Consider the following 20499-nt stretch of genomic DNA (forward strand, 5'->3'; position numbering starts at 1 on the left):
TATAACATACGAGTATATGCATATTATATTAATTAACCGAAAAAGGGTTAACTATACAAAAAATACCTAGACACCATATTTTGATAACATTTTTAATACTACATTATTATTTTATAAGATTATTTGTGAAATGAAAGTTGTAACGAGCATACGTCAAAACAAATGATTTTATGAGTTTACTTAGAACTTAAACCTAGTCGACTCGTATTAAAATTATAAAAACTGACTGAAATTTATAGTGGTTTATATATAGATCATTTCTAATAAAATTTGTATTAAAAACAAAATATATCATAAAATAGGTTACACCCTTAACCACACATTTCTATGTTCCATAACTTAAGCTAATTTCTACCTACATGATGTTATTCTTCTTATCGTGTTCCAATTTCTTAGGTATTGGATACTCCTCTACTTCTTTATAGAATCTAATAAAAGAAATATTTGTTATATTTTAGTTAAATTAATAAATGTAAATAGTCTATACACAACTCATTAACACAGGAATGAACCTTGTTTAAATCTGATTGGCATTTTGTTTTTTGAAATTCTTTCCATTCATTTTCCATATCTTCTGGTAAAATTGACCAATCATTTTTATCACAATTATTTTGATTATCTTCATCGTTAGCTGCATGATTCAAAATTATTACTTCTGTGGGTTTTATTTCTTTGACTTTTTGTGTTATTATTGAATTTTCTGTTGATTTCACAGTCTTAGGTTTTTTTTCTTCTGAAATCTTATCACCACTAAGATAGAAAAAAAACGAATTCTTTGTACTTATATGTATTTTGTAATTAATCTAGAATCTCGTAACTTATTTTATTTATATTAATATCATTTCGATATTTTACCAGTAAAAATGTTTATTTCCTGTCAAATAAATAATCTTTTGCCTTTTTATCAAATAAATAAAATAAAAATTAATTGAACTAATATTTTTTTGTTCATATTAATTAGGTGGTCAATTGGAAAGGGATTAGTGAAACAAATACACTCACTTTTTTACATTTTTGTACAATTTTCATTATATATTTAGAAAACAAAAAAAAATTATAGGAAGAAATCTAAGTATGCGTATCTCATAATCCAAAATAAAATCTTGATATAATTCAAAAAAAAAACCTCTGGGGTATGGCGTTATAACAATCAAGATGATTTTAATCAAAAGATATTTCACCCCTTCTATGGCAACATAATTTCACCGTCATGTGACGTGGTTAGTAGACTGAAATGCCAACTTTGTTTGATCGAATTATTTAAAGGAAATCTATATTAACAATTTTTAGATTTAATATCACTATCTACAAAATGACACATTTTTGATCGACAAAACAAAAATATACTTTAATAAAACAAATTTTTACGTCGGTTTCAATTCTGAAATTAAATTTTCTTTATTATCCATAGATTTTTTTAGATAAATAGAAATGAGTAAAAAACAAGGAATACTATTAAAAAACATTTTTTTTTCGAATTATTATTTTTTATCGAAATCTATGGGAAATTTCTACTTAAAATATTACGTCTAACCTATTTTTTCGGTCTTTTAGTTTTAAAAATCTTCACAAAATTTTAAAATAAAAATATTTTAATGGCATAGTATACATTTTATTGGTTTAACTTACATGTTTGAAATTGACTTCATTAAATAGGAGATTTGTTATGTATTTATATATAATACTTCTTATATTGATATGTGGCGAGGAATTTATATATAATTACTACAAACAGTAAATTTAAGAGTAAATCCTAAAATTTCGTTAAATACTATTTTTTTTGCATTTATATCATAAATAGTGAAAGGGCTACTGGGCTCACAAGGCCTTAACTGGTAAAAGAACAGAAACAATTTTTCATCAATAAATACTTATACATAAGTGGCTGAGGAACACATTTATGGTTTGACTTCTTTTATTTAATTTAGCAATTTTTACTTGAGATGATGTTGCTGTGAGGCACACACATTCCGACATAAATGAGCAATAGGGTGTCCCTTATTTATAAAATTTAAAAATTACAAAGTGCCACCCCCCAGAATTATTCGAATATATGAAAAAATAAATTGTACAAAATTTGGAGACGATTGGTCAACTCTAAGACGTGCCCCAAGGGGGTTAAAAATAACCCCCCAAGGGTGATTTTTTAGTTTTTTTTGTCTACTTCAAAAACTTTAACTTTTGCAAAAAAGTTTATTTGAACTTTTTTGTAGGTATACAATTTTTCTATAAAAAGTATATATACAAAAATTTTCGAAAAGTTCTTATTTAGCCGTAAAAAAATAAAAACGTATATGTTCTATTCTTACCGTTAAAATTATTAATTTATAAATCGTTCATTGTAAAAACAAAAAAAAAATTCATTTAACCGTTGTTTTAAATTAATTTTCTATACATTTTTAATTTGACATTTTTTCTATTATGTACTTTTCAAAACCTACAATTTTTTTAATTTTAATTAAAAAAAACACATCACAGTAAAATTAATACTGTCTCAGCTTCACATTGAAGCTAAAATAATGTTAACTTACAAATTTATATACAATCAGAAACTATTTACAAAATAAAACGTACTAAAAAAATTTACTACATATTTTAAATAATTTATCATTTTAAAATTCTTGGCATAATGTGCTTTTATTGCAATTAGGAAAACAACGCCGGTATTCTGTAACAATCTGTAATAGGTATTGTTTTTGTGCTTCGTCTTTTGTTAAAATATTATTATACTCTTCTATGAGTTTCACGCCCCTCTCTGCCAAATCATTTATAACTTTTAAATTATTTACTATTATTTTTCCTCTAATATATTGACTGTTGTCTTTCCACGACAAAGGATTGATATTTAAAAAATCAGTTTCAATGTCATATCTTTCAAACAACTTTTTTGACTCAGTTGAAATAAAATCATCTATATTTTTATTTTTAAAATCATAAATTTCATTTACTCCTACTACTATACGTTTGTTTGTACATGGATCTTCTTCCCGATTATTTAATGAATTTACCATTTTAATTTTAGTATCTTCACATAAATCATCATCAAAAAATGCCATTGCTGCTGTTTCGGATACTAAGTACCATAAATGACCGGAAATTTTTTTTAAAACTACTTTAGAAATATCTTTATCTATTGGTTCATAATCAATTATATTTTTAATAAATTGTAAATCTAAATTTGGCGCTAATGCAGCATTTGGTGCACTAAACCATTGTTTAATATATAAACTTGTAATAAAAATACATAATGAACGAATATTATTTAACTCTTTGATTGACAATTCAAATTGGCCCCGAAACAAAAAAATTTTCAAACAATAAATGGCTTTGGCCATCCAACGAGCATGATGGATTGGGCCAGGAATTTTAAAATAAATACCATTTAAAGGTGTTTCACCAAAAAATATTATGACCAATTCTAAAAGTTCCTTATAGTCATCTCGAGGTTGGTATTTTTGTAATTGTTCAAAACTAAATTTCAAAATATCGTCTTTTTTTGTTTTTAATTTTTCTAAAATAACAGTATCTTCTATTCCACTTAAGTAATTTGTTTTATTTATATTTTGCCAACACTTTTGGAATTTATTGAAAATAGGAACATCTGGTCCAGATGACGTATTAAATTTTACTTCAAAAACACTTTTCAATATAATTTCATAAATGTGATGTCTACATGATAAGTATAAAATATCACGTCCTAACATTTGCTCTAGTAATATGCAGGCACCTTTAAGTCTACCTGTATTAGAAGCAGTAGTGTCACAGCATAATGATTTAACTTTGTCAGTTAAACTCCATTTTTCAAGTGCTGCGTAGACAGCTGCTGCTTGACTTTGTCCTGAACCAGAAGAAATTTCAGGCACATCGAGTAATTGTTCTATATTATTATTTGACACAATTATTGGTAATCTTTCAACTAGTTGATGTCCTGATAATGAAGGAAGAAGTTTTCCATCCCAATGAATGGTGCATGGACCTAATGTCGATAAATTAAAATTATTGCTTATTTTTTTCATTCGGTTTTCACGGAAACGTTTTCGAAAATTATTAATTGAGGTCTTATTTATAATTAATTCAGATGTATCGAGACCGAATGATTCAGCGGTTGCCATTAATATATGAACAGCGTCTCTGTCGCTTATTTTACATCTATCAAATGCAGCAGCAAGTTTGTCGGTTAAAATATTTTTTTTACCTCTAATTTGAGGAAGATTAGGTTTTTCAATTAATTCTTCGGTCTCATCACACTCACTAGAACTGTTTGAAGATGAATATAACATTTCTGAGTTAACGACATGATCTATAATAATAAACACGTTGAATTACTACTTTGGAAATATTTTAAGATATTTTTTTAATTACCTAAAACTTCCATTTCATCGTATGCTTTTCTTTTTCTTTGGATTATATTTAAATTTTTATTTTGTTGATTTATTTCACATTTTTCATTGAATTTATCGACACCTAACATACAGCCTGACCTTCCTTTTTCCCTCTGAGCCAATAAAAATTGTTTATCAACTTCAATTTTAATTAAGTTTAAAGCGTCAGAATGAGCGATATCAAATAAGTCATCAAGCTTATTGACAAAGTCTTCTTCATTTCTTGTGTCTGATAATGACTTTCTAGTCGCATGTTTTTGTAATTTTCTCCATTCATTGTATATTGATTGAATTTTTTTAACGGAGTGACATTTTTTTTTAATAGGTATTCTGGTTTTTTGCCAAAATATTTCGATTTCATTGTACACTAATGAAGCACTATCGTGAACATTTAAATTAACCACGCGCATGTTATAAAAAAGAACACATAATACTTGTTTATTTGATGGCAACTTACTGCCGACGATTTGATTTGACATATAACCAATTAAATAAATTTTATTTGTATCACAAAGGTTCATTTGAGATGTGGAAGCCATTTTTTTTTAAAAATATTTAAATCTAAACTTTTTTTAAGTTGTATAATTAGAAACGTAAGTATAAAATATAAGAAAATTGTTGAATATGAAATTCATGAACAACGAACGACAGTTGATTCGATTATGATCTAAACTTTTCAATTACTAGATAACATACAATGTTGGAAAGCGAAAATTTAGCTGGTTATATACATAGGCTCATCTTTTCAAGAATACCAGATAAAAGAAAACAATCAAATGTTTAAAAATAATAATGAATAACTTTATCTTGAAAATGACTTTTTTATTAGCCTATAAACAACATAAATTTTATGGCTCTATAAGTTATGAAGATACTAAGAAAAACCGTATAATTTTAATATAATTAAAATTAAAAAAATTGTAGGTTTTGAAAAGTACATAATAGAAAAAATGTCAAATTAAAAATGTATAGAAAATTAATTTAAAACAACGGTTAAATGAATTTTTTTTTTGTTTTTACAATGAACGATTTATAAATTAATAATTTTAACGGTAAGAATAGAACATATACGTTTTTATTTTTTTACGGCTAAATAAGAACTTTTCGAAAATTTTTGTATATATACTTTTTATAGAAAAATTGTATACCTACAAAAAAGTTCAAATAAACTTTTTTGCAAAAGTTAAAGTTTTTGAAGTAGACAAAAAAAACTAAAAAATCACCCTTGGGGGGTTATTTTTAACCCCCTTGGGGCACGTCTTAGAGTTGACCAATCGTCTCCAAATTTTGTACAATTTATTTTTTCATGTATTCGAATAATTCTAGGGGGTGGCACTTACAAATATTAAAAAAAAAAAAACCTCTCATGTAGCTAAGGGTCACCCTAATGAGCAACCACAATTGGCCGAGAACAAAATCCACACAACGGGATTATTCTGAAGAACATATTTCTTCCATTAACACATGTATCTGAGTAGCCCACAATTGGCTTAGAACAAAAAATCCACATAAAAGGATTTATTCAGAAGAACCTATTTCTTCTAGACACGTGTAGATTCATAACCATAAAAAAAAAAGGTATCAGTCTTTTATCACAAAAGGACAACATGAAAAATGTGATAGCCTTCCAGTGTCGCCCTATTCTGCGTCGCGAACATCATCCCCCCGTCTAAAATAGTTTAGACGATCATTGGCGCCGTTGAATTGAGGTCTGAAACAATAGTGCCAGACGGAGTGGAAGCAGGCTTAAAATTGCAATAAAATTTAACAGAATTTCAACAAGGTAAATGTTGCAATAAAAAAAGTAACATAATTCATTTTAAACATTAAAAAATATAAAAATATATAAAAATAAAAATCACAATGGATTGCCAATTATAGGAACATATACAACATACTTAAGTAAAATGTTTTACAAACAAAATTTTAATAAAAAACATAAAACATGAAAATTAATGAATTATTTATAATCAGTCTTAATAATACTCAACCTTAACATCAGGCAGCAATGGATGGCATGACGAGATGACATTAACATTAGTCGGCTGGCAGAGGAACAACCTTGACCACTGGTCGTGTAACTATTCCCACTTGAGTTCTAAGCTGAACTACCCTAACTACCCCATCTTGCCCAGGATGGGTACTAATTATGCGACCCAGTCGCCATTGTAAAGGAGGGGTATGATCCTCTTTAATGATAACCATATCATTCACCTTTAAATTAGGAGTATCCATCCCCCATTTACTTCTAAGCTGCAGAGTGTTGAGATATTCGTGAGACCACTGTCGCCAAAATGATTGATGGCACTGTCGAAGCAGTGTCCATCGTTTAATCAAACCAACAGAACTTTTACTAACATCAAGCTCAGGGACAGCTAATAAAGGTTCACCTATTAGAAAATGCCCAGGAGTGAGACACTGTAAATCATGGGGGTCACTAGACAGAGGTGATAGAGGCCTAGAATTTAATATTGACTCTATGCGTATAATGATGGTAGTAAACTCTTCATAAGAAAAAACATGATTACCCATACATTTAAACAATAAAGATTTTGCGGACTTCACTGCTGCTTCCCAGATACCACCAAAGTGCGGGGCATTTGGAGGATTAAAATGCCAAACACTAGGAACTGCCTTGGCCAATGCTGCACGATTCTTCTCAGAGCTAACTATCATCTTCAACTGACGTTCAGCACCAACAAAATTTGTTCCATTGTCTGAATAAATGTCTGATGGATAACCTCGACGTCCAACGAAGCGATCAAGTGCTGCAAGAAAAGCTTCAGTCGATAGTTCAGTAACCACTTCAATATGCACTGCTTTTACACTCATGCAAACAAATATAGCAATATAAATTTTGAACAAACGTGACTTACGAAGGCTGGTTTCTTTCATAGAAAATGGTCCAGCATAATCAATGCCGACATGACTAAAAGGTCTACTCTGTTGTACGCGGCATGCAGGGAGATCACCCATCTTAGGTTGAACGTTAGTAGCTGACATTCTAATACACACTACACATTTTGATATAAGTCTACGAATGACCTGTTTAATTGAAATAATCCAAAATCGGCGGGAAATCATAGATATCAATAGTTTACCTCCAGAATGACAAGTAATTTCATGCCAATAACGACACAATAAGAACGCCAAGTGCGATTCTTTTGCCAACAAAATAGGGTGTTTTCTAGAATGACTAATATTAGCATGTCTTATACGACCTCCAACTCGTATAACTCCAGACTCGTCTAAAAAAGGTGCTATTTTAGATAAATAACGGTTTTTGATTGACAATTGATTGTGCAATTCTTGGATTAACTGAGCAAAATAGTATCTTTGAGAAACCTTAACCAATGCCATGAGTGCCTCTTCTAATTCCTTTTGACTCAAGATAAAACGCTGTATTGAAATATTAACTTTTAATAAAAAATTTATTAGATGTATTTTGAATTTGCAATTGTAATTTTTTCAGTATACAGGACTTTACTTAACATAAATATAGTTAAATTTAAATAAATATAAGAATTTTCCAACAAACATAGTTATGTTGTATTAATATTTTGTCATTTTAACATGTTTTTTTTTGTTATTTTGATAATTTTAAAATTAATTATGGTTTGAATATATTCATTGCAATATGTTTTCATCTACCAAAAGATATACAGAAATGATTACTACGATTTCTATTGAATTTACTCATTATGATATGCAAAAAAAATAGTTTACTTATTTATGAAAATATTATTTTTATATATTTTAAGTTACAAAATAAAGAATGACATTAAAGCCCCTATGAACTAATTTTTCGAGATATTCCTTTGGTTAAAAAGTTGAACTTTTTTAAACTGCTGAACGTAGGTTTTTGATTAAGTAACTTTAAAGTAACAAGTTAATGAATCTTGGTTAAATATATAATAAAACTTAAAAAAAATAAAATAATAATAACTAGTTTAGTATTATTGATTTCCATTTTATTATAAAGTAGCATGAATGACATTTCTACTTTTATTTCAATTTGCTATCCTCTTTAAGTTAAAAATTAATTTCTATCAATTAAATTAACTTAAATAAATCACTAATAAACCTTTCTAGAACTAACTTAAAACAAGTAAGATTAAATTGCTATCTAACTCAGTTTTAATTACAATAATAAGTTTTTATGATATTAGTTTATTTAGGGATATTAATTAATGAAATAAAATTGACATGTTACATATATTATTGAAAATCTTACTCCGAGTTAGTAAATAAATATTTTAATAAATGTTGATTGATAAATTTAATATTACTATAATAATGGACTGTAAATATTGATTAATAAAGTTCTTTATTAATTAAAATTACAAAGCACACTCGGGTCTGGATTTTGTTAATCCTACTATGAAATCAATCTAAAGTTTTTTTTTCAAAATTGATGTGTATTTATACCATTTATATTTAAATTTATTGTGCAGTAAAGCTTACTTTTTCCTGTATGTTTTTAAAGGTGGATACATTTGCCGAATATTCTTTTCTTGGTTATAACTAATTGTTTCCATTACCATAGAAAGCGGTTTTATTTGGCTTTTCTTTCTTTTACGAATTGTCAAAGATGGTTTTGCTACAATAAATTTTGGTTTCTTTAGTTTCATCAAAGGTTTGCTTATATTTGAACCTCGCAGTTTTCCTTTACTTTTATGGATTTCTCTTGGTTTTCTTTTGTAAACGTCTGTAGTCCAAAATCGATTGTCTTCTTTACTAAAAAAAAAATTGAAAATTTATGTTATCTTAAATTGAGAATAATTTTTATAAGCCTGACAAGGCTTAAAAATGTCCTCCCACCCCATCCAATTAACAACTTTTTTATTGCAACTTTTTATCGCGTTATGCTACATTGATATATTTGACTTAAGTACCGGACGCCATATGCGCCCACTTGATCGGCCTTTATAGTGGAACAGCGGCTTGGAGGGGGTTATTTGACACGGCCACAGCCACGGGGTTGTCACCCGTTTGACACCCTGCGGTCGTGTCAGCTCCTTCTCAGCCACCGCTCCACTGTAAACCGGACCGTTACACACACGCTTTATCGTTGTGATGTAAAGTCCAATAAATGCCTAGCGTCGAATACCCGCCGCAATAATACGTCCAGTCAGTTATCTTCGTGCCACCAGCCTTTGCTAGTATTCGTCCGTACCACTTTCGTTTTCGACTTCACCGCAATACTTCGACGTATCGTCATCAACATTTTTATGTACTATTGTTATACTTTCGGTATAGATTTTCTTTTTTTTTTTTCAAGATGGCTAAATAAAAAATATGCTGTTACACCTCGGATGTAAAGCACTTCTGGGTCATACTCTCTAATTTTCCAGGTTCGTCTATTTATTGAGGGGAGCGTACGCCAGATTTCAACTCCATAGCGCAGCGTTGGATAGTAGATAGTTGTAGGATCTACACTTATAATCATAAGGTATTTGAACCTTTCAGGATGTGATCTTATGTAATCGGTGACTTCTTCAGGATCTAATTTTTCCTCGTCAGCCAATGTGTCTGCAGCAAGATCAAATTGGTGGCATCAAAAGGATCAAAGAATGAGAAAGCCTGACCGATGAGTCGTGTGATGGTATCGAATTTATTAATAATGGAACGTTCTGGATAGATAGTTGATGCTATTATACTATCTATTGGCTTGTAAGGTGCGCCATTGTCGTTATAATAACCTAGAAAATGTATTAATGATCCATCTAGGACTAATGAACTCTTGTCAGCATTGAAAATCATGCCGAATTGTTCGAGTACAGTCAGAAAATATTTTGAGATCTATCATTGTAGACATTATAAGAACGGAATTGTCGCCTAAATAAATGTCGGATAAAAAGAAAGTACCTGTGGTTTTGTATGTAAAGTAACGCATTACTAAAGCGTTTACTATTGAATCGATGACGTTTGTAAAGCATGAGCCGGATGGAACGCCGCAATGTTTTACAAATCTCTCTCCATTACAAAGACGAATGGGAGTATCTATGAAATATTTAACTAATGCGCGACAACGACGTTTGGATCTTGAACGATCAGGTTTTACCCTGTAAATCACGAACCTGTCGGCTAGTATTCTGAAAGCGTCACGAATAATCCACGCTGGTATGCGCTTATCGAATTTTGACCAGTCTCCTAGTAGTACAGGTTTGTTAGTAAAAACCTGAGCCATAGAGTTAACGAAAGTCATGCCTCCATCTCCAATCTCGACGCCGTAGGCGATGATAGGGTTTGGATGATTTTTAAGTTTTCCAGGAAGGGGTAGAAGTATACGGCATCGGCCATGTAAACTTCTAGTAGATAACCCCAGGTGGCAAGAATTTTATTCTTGTCACGAGTGGTTATGTGAGACTTCTCATAGCATGAGACGTCTGATAAAGGTACAGAGATGCCTGCTTCTATAGCGTACCATATTTGTCGTATTTCTTGTAGTACTTGAGGATCAGCTATTGCTTCACCTTTGTTTCGATAGTCTCTGGCTTTATATGGTATACTGGGAGATTTGTTCTTAAGTAGGTCTGGATGTTGAGCTACAGTTCCGGTTGTGAGAGGGATGTTGGAACCGGGCTCTAAGCCTAAGTCTCTACGCACACTTTCGAACACAGCAAAGTATGCCGCAGAGTGTGGTGTCGTGGTGGTAGTGGATCTCTATATTCTAAGAGATCGGCTTTTAAATCATCGAAATTCATTCTCGATCTATGATACTTGGTCCTAACTGCAGAAACCGCTTCTTTTGAGAAATGTTGGTTTATTGCGAATAGAGCATTTCGATCAATCTGTGAAGATCCATAATTAAAAGGGAAAGCAGCACCTGAATTTGAACTGATTTGATTTTAATTCTAAAATTAAAATAGGATGATATTTTGGTAAAAAGTTTTCGCGAACATCACTTCCTGCATTATAAAAATGGGTTTTTGTTATTCGGAAATACGATATCGTCGATATCGTCGATCTGGAGAATACGCGAACACATTCGCGTATGAACGTCAACAATGCCAGCCGTTTGTATTATTATTGCTATTGCTAAGATAGTGTACTGATAAAGCACTATGACAGAGAATTGTGCCTGGAAATGTGGTTGCAATGATGGTAATCGTGATCTTTATGATCGTGACGACACAATTAATAATACAAACGGTTTTATGGGACCCAGTTGTTAAATGTAACGATCGCTGTGGTATGATAATGTGTATGATTACCCTACCTGCCTAGCGGTTTTGTCGAAACAATTAAACGGTTGTGTTCGCGGCGTTGTGTGACTGAAGGTCGTCCATCCTTGTGTATGTATAAATACGCAATCGCCAGATATCCACTTTTANATAAATACGCAATCGTCAGATATCCACTTTTACCGTGTTTAAAAATACATCGAAGGTGGAAATCTACTATTCGCGAGGTGGATAGTATCTATATCACCGGGTAAGAATTTCACTGTTGTCACCAGTGAAATAAAAGTTAAAAATATCCGTAGTACGGGAAAGGTGAGAAAAATTTCGCTGTCTCTTTAAAAAAAAAAAAATTCAAAATTTATATAATTAATATAAAATGTTAGCAGTATTTTTTTACCTTTTTAAAAGTTATTCCGGTTGCGATCCTGAGCCAGAGAGCCAGTTGACAAAGGTAGTTGTTGAATGATTTAGATGACACAAAGTTTCAGCGGTTAATTAGCGTGAGTCGTTTATTTGAAAATTAAAAAAAAAAAGAAAATCTATACCGAAAGTATAACAATAGTACATAAAAATGTTGATGACGATACGTCGAAGTATTGCGGTGAAGTCGAAAACGAAAGTGGTACGGACGAATACTAGCAAAGGCTGGTGGCACGAAGATAACTGACTGGACGTATTATTGCGGCGGGTATTCGACGCTAGGCATTTATTGGACTTTACATCACAACGATAAAGCGTGTGTGTAACGGTCCGGTTTACAGTGGAGCGGTGGCTGAGAAGGAGCTGACACGACCGCAGGGTGTCAAACGGGTGACAACCCCGTGGCTGTGTCAAAATATTCCATAATAGTTATTAGATTCAAGGTCTACATCAATAACGGGAGTACATTTTAAGAAGTATAATCCGAATTGATCAACTAAAGGAAATTTCTGAGTATACTGAAAAATTTGATTTTGAGAAATTAACTATATCATTATATATCTTAATGCGTAATCCAATATACGGTTGAGCACACGTAAATGATGAATATATGTAAATATATATATAAAAGGAATATATCCCGACACCACGGGTAAAACAATTAATATCGATATATTTCTTTTCGCACGTTATATAGGTGGATATAGGTTTGTATTTACGCGAGATGCGTTGCGTGTAGCTAACCACACGAACAATCAACTATAGTTGCAAACACAACTTTCACCACCAAAAAAACGACACAAAAGATAAAATGTAAATATTCACAAAAACGCAACGAACCAGTTAGGTGTACGTCGGAAACAGCACAGAAGAAAAAAAACACACCAGATGAGGTGTACGTCGAAAACGGAACAGAACGCAATATGCGTAATCCATATTCGGCGGCGGCCTTATCTCAGTGTCAAGGGCGGGGAGACAACCGATGACAACCGATTGTCATATTAATAGCTGGACGGCTGATATCGAGAGAGACACGGGCGAGCGCCAGCCTAGAGCAAAAGGCGGTGCCGTGTCAATCTTATCTATATTTTCATATCAGTGGATTTATACATCGTATTTTAAATGTACTTACACATATACAGTTTCTATTTTACAATTTTAATTTTTCATACATTAAATAATGAATAATATTAATTATTTAAACATAACATTTTTTTACCAAAAATTATTGTTTTACTGTTATAAAAATAACGAATATATTCTTACGACGAATTCAGAACTGTATTAAATCAAATTAAACTATTACATACTTAGAATTATTTGTGGAATGAGATTTTTCTTTCTCCTTGTATACTTTTTTTTTATAGTTTTTAGTATCATTATCAAGGTTTTTTGGATTAGACTTTTTTGTTTTTAAGACTGTCACATTTCCAAACTTGAATGGAAAAAACATATTTTTGCTTTTTATTGAATCTAAAAACCACCTACAAATCCATAAAATGTTACATGACTAACTAATTTATTAACTTTAAATTTATAATGAGCTAAAATACTATGACCCTAAAATTTCAAAGTATTCTATTTTATTGAGTTTTTTTTTAAGAATTATAAATTAATTAAAGCAATTACAGTAGGTAATTTTTACCAACTACCTAAACTATATTATATATACTATATTTTTTCAAGACGAAACGTTTACTAAATATCAAATCTAAAATTTATAATATTAATTTATTTTTAAAAAAGAAGGATGCACTTTTAACAAAATCTGTTATTACTCACCCGTATTTTTTAATTTTCTTCCATAAATTTTTCCTATAGTAAACAAAAAACTTTTATTACAAAGATTAATGGTTATACTAATTTATCCACAAATATCATTTGCTATTATCAAACTATACTTGATGAGAAGATCTGTGCATAAATAATTAAACAGAATGTATAATACCTGATCATATAAATTTTATTCTAACGTCTATTTTAAAGAATATTCCAATTATATTGTTAATGAAACAATTATATTATAAGAATTTTGAATTGTTTATCTTATTTAATTGAAAATTTTAAAAAGTAAAAACTATTTATTAAATTAATATTACTAATTTTGTGATTTAATAACTTTCATTATAACATACGAATTTATTTTATAATAAAAAATAATTGTATATTTTCTTATACTAAAAATACATTAAATGTTACATTGTTTAAAAAATAATTTATTTAATAAAAATTAAAAAGTCAACTTTTTCAAAAAAAAATATTTTGAGTGATACATAGTAAAAGTTTCGTTTTGAAACAATTATCAGACTAAAAATAAAACATGTGTCATGAAACCTTAACATAATTACTTAAATACAATCCAATAAAAATTATGTAAAAAATGATTTTTAAGTTTCCTATTAAATTATAAAACTATATTAAATCTCTTAACTATTCTTTTATAAGATCAATTAAAACATTATTTCATATATTAAATATCTTCTTCATTTGCTAACATACCATTTGGGCTTTTTCGTTAAAGATTTCTCAAGTTCATCCATATTAACTTGTTCCATCCAGTATGGTAATGGAGTCTGTTTAGCTTGCGAGGATCGAATTGGAACTTTAATTACAGGATTTGGATTTGGTTGATAAGATTCTTCAATTTTTGCAGAGTAATAAAATTTTCTAACTCAAATAAATTAAAAACTTAAATAATATAATATATAAATACTTAAAAACTTACTTTGCAGTTTTTGGAGGAATAAATAATAAATCATCCATTGATGAGGTAGATTTCAATCTACTATGCTGTTGCTTTTTTATTATGTTTATTGGTTTTGATTGTATTTTCTCCGCCAGATCGTTAAATGATTTCTCTGTTATCGTATTATCTATAAATTTTTTCCGTTTATTCTTCCAATTTCTATGAAATGACAATGAAAAAATCTACATTTTTAACTATGAAGATGTCAAATAGTTATAACTAACCTATCGTTATTCAGACAAGTTTTCCAAATCGGTCGATTTGACTTTTTAGCAACCAAAATTGCACTCTGCCTATCAACAAACGGTGTTCGATCGATACTGTAAACAAACTCATGTAAAATGAAACTATATAAACTAATTGCTCTTAATTAAAAACATATTTTTAGTCATACCCATCCGACAAACATTTTACATGTGAGCTACTTTCTTGGTTTTCATTAGGATCTGGTCCTAATCCCAATGACATGTGGAAAGGTGCAAATGTTTCCTTTAAAACCTTTGCGGTCGTTTCTGATGTACTCTTATCAAGTTTTTTTGTATTTTCGTCATTATAATTTAATTTATTTAATGAGGTTTTCGATGTCTTAAATGTATTTATTTTCTTCGATTTCATTATTTGTGGAGTGTTAAAATAATTTTCCAATTTTGTTTTTGTTCTATTTCCATGTTTTTCTACTGATGAAAGGAATTTCGCTAAATCCTTTAGACATCCTGTGGAATCTGCAGCCTTTGGTGAATTTAATGTAATTAGCTTAGATTGTTCTGATAATGGTTTAAATGTAGCCGTTATTAATTTAGTAGTTGTGCTATCTAATTTATCCATATTAAATATTTTCTTAAGCATTCCATTATTATTTCTCTCTTTATAAACGGCTTTATTATGTTTTTTTGCTGTTCTACCAGATATTTTTAATAGTGATTTTTTATTTTTTTTATTTAATCTAGTGTTTTTAGTAAATGCATGTATGGAGTTCTGCTGTTGTGGTTTAAATTCACATAGATCAATCGTAGAAAGTAACCGATTTAAGTCTTTAAGACTGTTATTTGTGTTTATTTTTTCTGGAACGTTTATTTTATCATTTTTAAGTTGTTCAGACAAAAGTCCAAACGTGTCTTTTATTAGTTCATTTGTTGGACTTTTGGATGATTGAATTGTTATCTCACTGTTACTGGGTTTTAAAGGAGAAAGTAAAAAAGTATTTTCCTTGAAAATGTTATTTGGAATATTCGGCTTTTCAGAATTTTTTTTATTACAGTTAAGCTGTTCTGATAAAAGGCCAAACGTATCTTTAATTAATTGTGAGTTAATATTTTCCGTTTTTTGAGTCTGTTGAAGTAATTGTGGTTTTTTTTCAAGTTTTTCTTCATGAATATTTACTTTCATGAGCTCGCGGCTATCACTTTTCTGATCAACAGATTTTATAGGATCTTTAACTTCGGGCTGTTGGATGATACTTTTTTTTTCACTTATTTTAATTGGTTCAACTGTTGTTATAGAGTCATAAGTACTGCGTCGCTGCAGTAACATTTTACTTCCTCTTGGTTTTAAAGATGATAATTCTGGAGTCTAAAAAATTATACAAGTTATAAGCAGTTTAATCTAAGATTATATTATTTAATGAATGTTATTTTATTTTATTTTAAAATTATATATTATTTGTTGAAATCGTATTTTATTTCTATTAAATAATGCATTAAAATATATATATTATAAATATGATTATGATCATATGCAAAATATTCGTCATTATACTCTAATAGAATAATTAAATAATCAATCAAATAATTTTTTCGAATAATAGTTAAAATGTTATAATAATATTCTATATATTAGATTTATATTCAATGAATATATTATTGATGGAAAACGCATATTTTTACAAGAAATTTGAATTTAATATGTCGCAAATACAGTATTATTTATAAATGACAAGTAAAAATAATAAAAAAAGTATATTTTGTGTGTTTACTTACACAACCGGAAAATAACAAAATCTTAGAAGACAATCTGGACGTACGCATAATTTTAAACAACTAATTTTACTGATCTTTAAAAAATAATAAACGTTTCATTTGTTAAAATGTATTTTGGGTTAAATTTAAGATACATTTTGACAAATGAACAAATATTTTCATAAAAAACAATGTACTTTTGTTAATTGGCCAGCATTATTTTAACGAATAGTTAAAGAAGTATATAATATAATTGAATATATGTTCAATCATATATCTTATATAACTAAATGAATAGATGACGTTAGAAGATAACATTAGCAAGTATTATCAATTTCCTTAATTTACTATTAATCTTGGTTGAACTATAAAAAAAAAAATGTTTACTACTTTTTAGTGACTATAATGAAGCTATACATTGCTATTATTAAGAAAACTTTGATTTTACACGTTTTATTTTAACATGAAATATTTTTTTACAAGTATCGAATATTACTATTATTTTTTTAACTGTGTTATTCAATAGATTTTTCTGAATACCTATATTAGTTATAATTACTATATCAAAAAAATTTTTTTTGATAGTTGAAATATCATTGAAATACGTCTTTAACATAAAATACGATGATAATAATAAAATTAGTATGATAATATTTACCAAGTTATACAATAACATGTTATGATTAATTATTGTATGATGAGGATTACAATAGCTTATACTGTTAAACTTTTATCAAATAATGAAATGCGAGATTTAAGGTCAATCTCACTTGTATTTCATTTCTGTATTGTAAATTGAAATCTCGTTAAAATAATTAAAGTGAAATAATCGTTTTATAAAATGTGAGTGCATTATATTTGAACTATAACTATTTAGTTATATTTTATATAAAAATGATCCAATGCTCTATAAATGGTGACAATCATTGTTTTCTAACCGGTTAATGTATTCACGAGAAAAAGATGACGCTGCGTTAGAATCAGAAATTAAAGGTGTCGCATCCCAATATTACTAGGTAACTGTTGTTATCATAAGTCTGGTACATATTTTTTTAGGCAAGTAGCGAGTTTTGCGGTTGAAGAGATAATGCGACTGCATTATATTCTTCCCCGGCTTGTTTCGCCTCTTTTAAGTAACCTAGTGGGACCCAACTCGTCCTCACTTTAAACCATCCACGCAATCCGACCGTTAAATGAGCTGCATTAAAGGACCGCCCCATAACTCTCAGTTAAAAGACATAAAATATATACTTATAAGCTCAATACATTATTAATTGTAATCATTTTTGTAAAAATGGGTGGTTAAATAATTAATAGTAATGTATTACAAGATTAAAATTAAAACATTCATTGAAGCATAGCTTATTTTACATAATAAACAGTATTGATTATTTTTATCATAAAATTATAAAAACAAGCCAAAAAACATTTTCAAAACTTAAGCTTTTCTCTTGACGTGCAATTATATATGGTTAACATTTTGGCGGTCTCTTTAGTTGTCGTTATGGTAACTACCAATACAAACAGATTTATCCTATAAGTACTTACGCAGTCAAAATTATATTATTATTATTATTATTAAATTGGTTTTATTCACGATGATCAAAATGTTACTAACAAAAGCTCATAAGATTATGACTGTATTCAATTAATAAGAATACAAAATATGTAAATCGCGTTATAAAAATAAATAATATTGGTGCTTTTTGTTGTGATTTTTTGAATATTGACATGTTTAGAAAAAAAAAATTTGAAAGGAATTTAACATTGAAACCTAAGCACCTTAACAGGACGCTTTAATATGAAATATAGCACTAGTTAACTACAGTAAAGGCATAATATCCCACACTTTTAACACATCGTTTTTATAGTAATTTAAATGAGAGATACAAATGAGCCGTTCGCTGCAATAATGACCTAAGTGACAAATCATAGTTTTCAGAAAACAAGGTTTAAAGATTTACAAGTGTATTGTTTTAAGGAGAAGGACGAGAATTAGAAAACTAAGTTTTTCAAATGTAAGAAGCAGTATCATACAATGAAAATTCATGATCAAAGAACTAAAATTTTAATGTTTTAATTGTTAAATAACCGTTTAAATATTAAATCACTTAGGTCGTTTTTCAGGCGAACGACTAAAAGTTATTGATTTTTTCAAATAATCAGTCATAAAATTATATTAATTATAATTATTATTCACTTTTTATGAGGTATAAGGAACCAATGCTCTTTACCTAAGGCCCAAACTTCATCAGGTATTTTTTTAGGATTCGGCTGTTTGCCACGATTTTCTGTAGTTTGGGAAACGCCTTGTTTGCAAAACCTTAATACGGTCTTCATTCTGCCATCGCTGATTTGATATAAACTAATAAGGAACTCTTTACACACACTTATATCTTTTCCATGTAATTTTAAACTGTACTTCCACGAACACTCGGTTTTTTGTTACGGAAGCCAGTTTATGACGTTTAACTCCTTCACGATGTTCACAACTCATTAAATAAGTATCCTGTTTTTCTTTATCTTGTGAAACATAAAAATTTCTAAAAAACTCTTTTTGGGAATCTCTATTAAAATTTGAAAAACATTGGGCCCGACAACAATGTTCTATCTTTCTAAACTGTTTGCGAGATACATCATTTCCAGCTATATTTTTATACGCTTTGCCGCTGTTACGTTTATCTTTTCTTTTGTTACGGGCCCATTTTCCACTTTTTAACTTTCTTTTTAACCCCGGATTGTCACTAGCCATGGAAGTTGAAGTTGTTGATGTTGATACATCCATAGCTGTTATTCTTCAAGTGGATAATATTAAACAATAGTTATTTATAAAAGCCTTGTATACTAACGCACTATGCTAATCAGCTGTTACGCGGGAATGCAACTGTGAATTGGCGCAGCGCTTTCATTTACGCGCCTATATTCATTTGTTCACCACGGCCTCAATAATTGATATTTTTTTATGAAATTTGGTAGGGGTACTTATGAATAGTTTATCTACCCGTTTCCAGTGTCGCCCGAAAAACGACCTAAGTGACCTTAGGTCATTATTGCAGCGAACGGCTCAATTATTATATTGTTATTGCTGCTTTACTAATTTAAAGGAAATTTTTTTGTTACATTATTCTATTTTAGTTAGCTGTACACAAAATTCTATGTTTGGTTTTTTGGACTTTATATTGAAATTAAATAAATATACATAATAGATAACTTTTAATACAATATTATTGCATTATTTGTAAAAAAGCATGCACAGAGTGACAACATTTTTTTTGCTAGGTTGTTTTTGAGCCTTAATAAGATTTGACTTTATGTTTGATTTCTCAAAGCTGCAAAAAATGTATGGATCGACACAAATTTTTGTTTCTAAATACTTTATACATACCCGTTTCATCCGGTATACTTTTTTTTTAATCTGACAATTTCCCTTTATTTAGGGGGCGTTTAAAACTTGAATGATACACATAAAAAGTAGAACTTTTTCAATTTAACTTTTGAAAATGTTGTAGAAATACTGAGTTTTTTATATATATATGTTTAAATAAAAGCTTTAATTATGACCTTATACATATTATAATTTTATTAGATCAATAAAAAAGTATTACACTGTCGCAAAAAATTGCATAAAATTAAACATAATAAAAAATTACTTATAACACTTATAAAATAGAATATTCGTAACAAACAGACACCATAATTTTTGATGATATAACGAAACAAATACAACATTTAAGCTATTATTTTTGACTAGACGTAAAATCAAGTAGAAATAGTATATTTATAAAAATAATTAAATTAGATTAAAAATG

The 20499-nt window shown here is 29.1% G+C and overlaps 2 protein-coding genes across 12 annotated transcripts in view; both read right to left on the reverse strand.

Annotated features, from left to right (window-relative positions):
- Window positions 1-20418, reverse strand: part of LOC126899602 (uncharacterized) — a 35090-nt gene extending 14672 nt beyond the window's left edge. For 2 of the 11 annotated variants that reach the window (XM_050674648.1, XM_050674647.1), the window contains exons 1-10: window positions 16712-16845; window positions 15130-16304; window positions 14960-15055; window positions 14715-14894; window positions 14489-14656; window positions 13772-13804; window positions 13300-13473; window positions 8847-9119; window positions 493-750; window positions 360-428 (exon numbers count right to left, since the gene is read on the reverse strand). In XM_050674648.1, coding sequence (XP_050530605.1) covers window positions 360-428; window positions 493-750; window positions 8847-9119; window positions 13300-13473; window positions 13772-13804; window positions 14489-14656; window positions 14715-14894; window positions 14960-15055; window positions 15130-16304; window positions 16712-16759 — 2474 coding nt within the window. In that variant the 5' untranslated portion in view covers window positions 16760-16845. The other 9 variants (XR_007702629.1, XR_007702633.1, XR_007702632.1 and 6 more) reach the window with 9 other exon arrangements.
- LOC126899603 (uncharacterized) lies at window positions 764-5922 on the reverse strand. Its single transcript, XM_050674649.1, has 2 exons — window positions 4363-5922; window positions 764-4300 (listed from the first exon to the last, which is right to left on the reverse strand). The coding sequence occupies exons 1-2, from the start codon at window positions 4919-4921 to the stop codon at window positions 2613-2615; spliced, it is 2247 nt and encodes a 748-aa protein (XP_050530606.1). The 5' UTR covers window positions 4922-5922; the 3' UTR covers window positions 764-2612.
- Window positions 20419-20499: the final 81 nt, after the last annotated feature.

The sequence above is a fragment of the Daktulosphaira vitifoliae genome, unplaced genomic scaffold (genome assembly GCF_025091365.1).
Source record: "Daktulosphaira vitifoliae isolate Bord-2020 unplaced genomic scaffold, ASM2509136v1 Scaffold_2, whole genome shotgun sequence".
In the NCBI taxonomy this organism is placed as follows: domain Eukaryota; kingdom Metazoa; phylum Arthropoda; class Insecta; order Hemiptera; family Phylloxeridae; genus Daktulosphaira; species Daktulosphaira vitifoliae.

Coding starts and splice junctions, on each gene's coding strand:
- LOC126899603 (XM_050674649.1), bottom strand. CDS start 4,921: ATGGCTTCCACATCTCAAATGAACCTTTGTGATACAAATAAAATTTAT. Junction 4,301..4,362: donor CGATGAAATGGAAGTTTTAG/GTAATTAAAAAA, acceptor TTATTATTATAG/ATCATGTCGTTAACTCAGAA.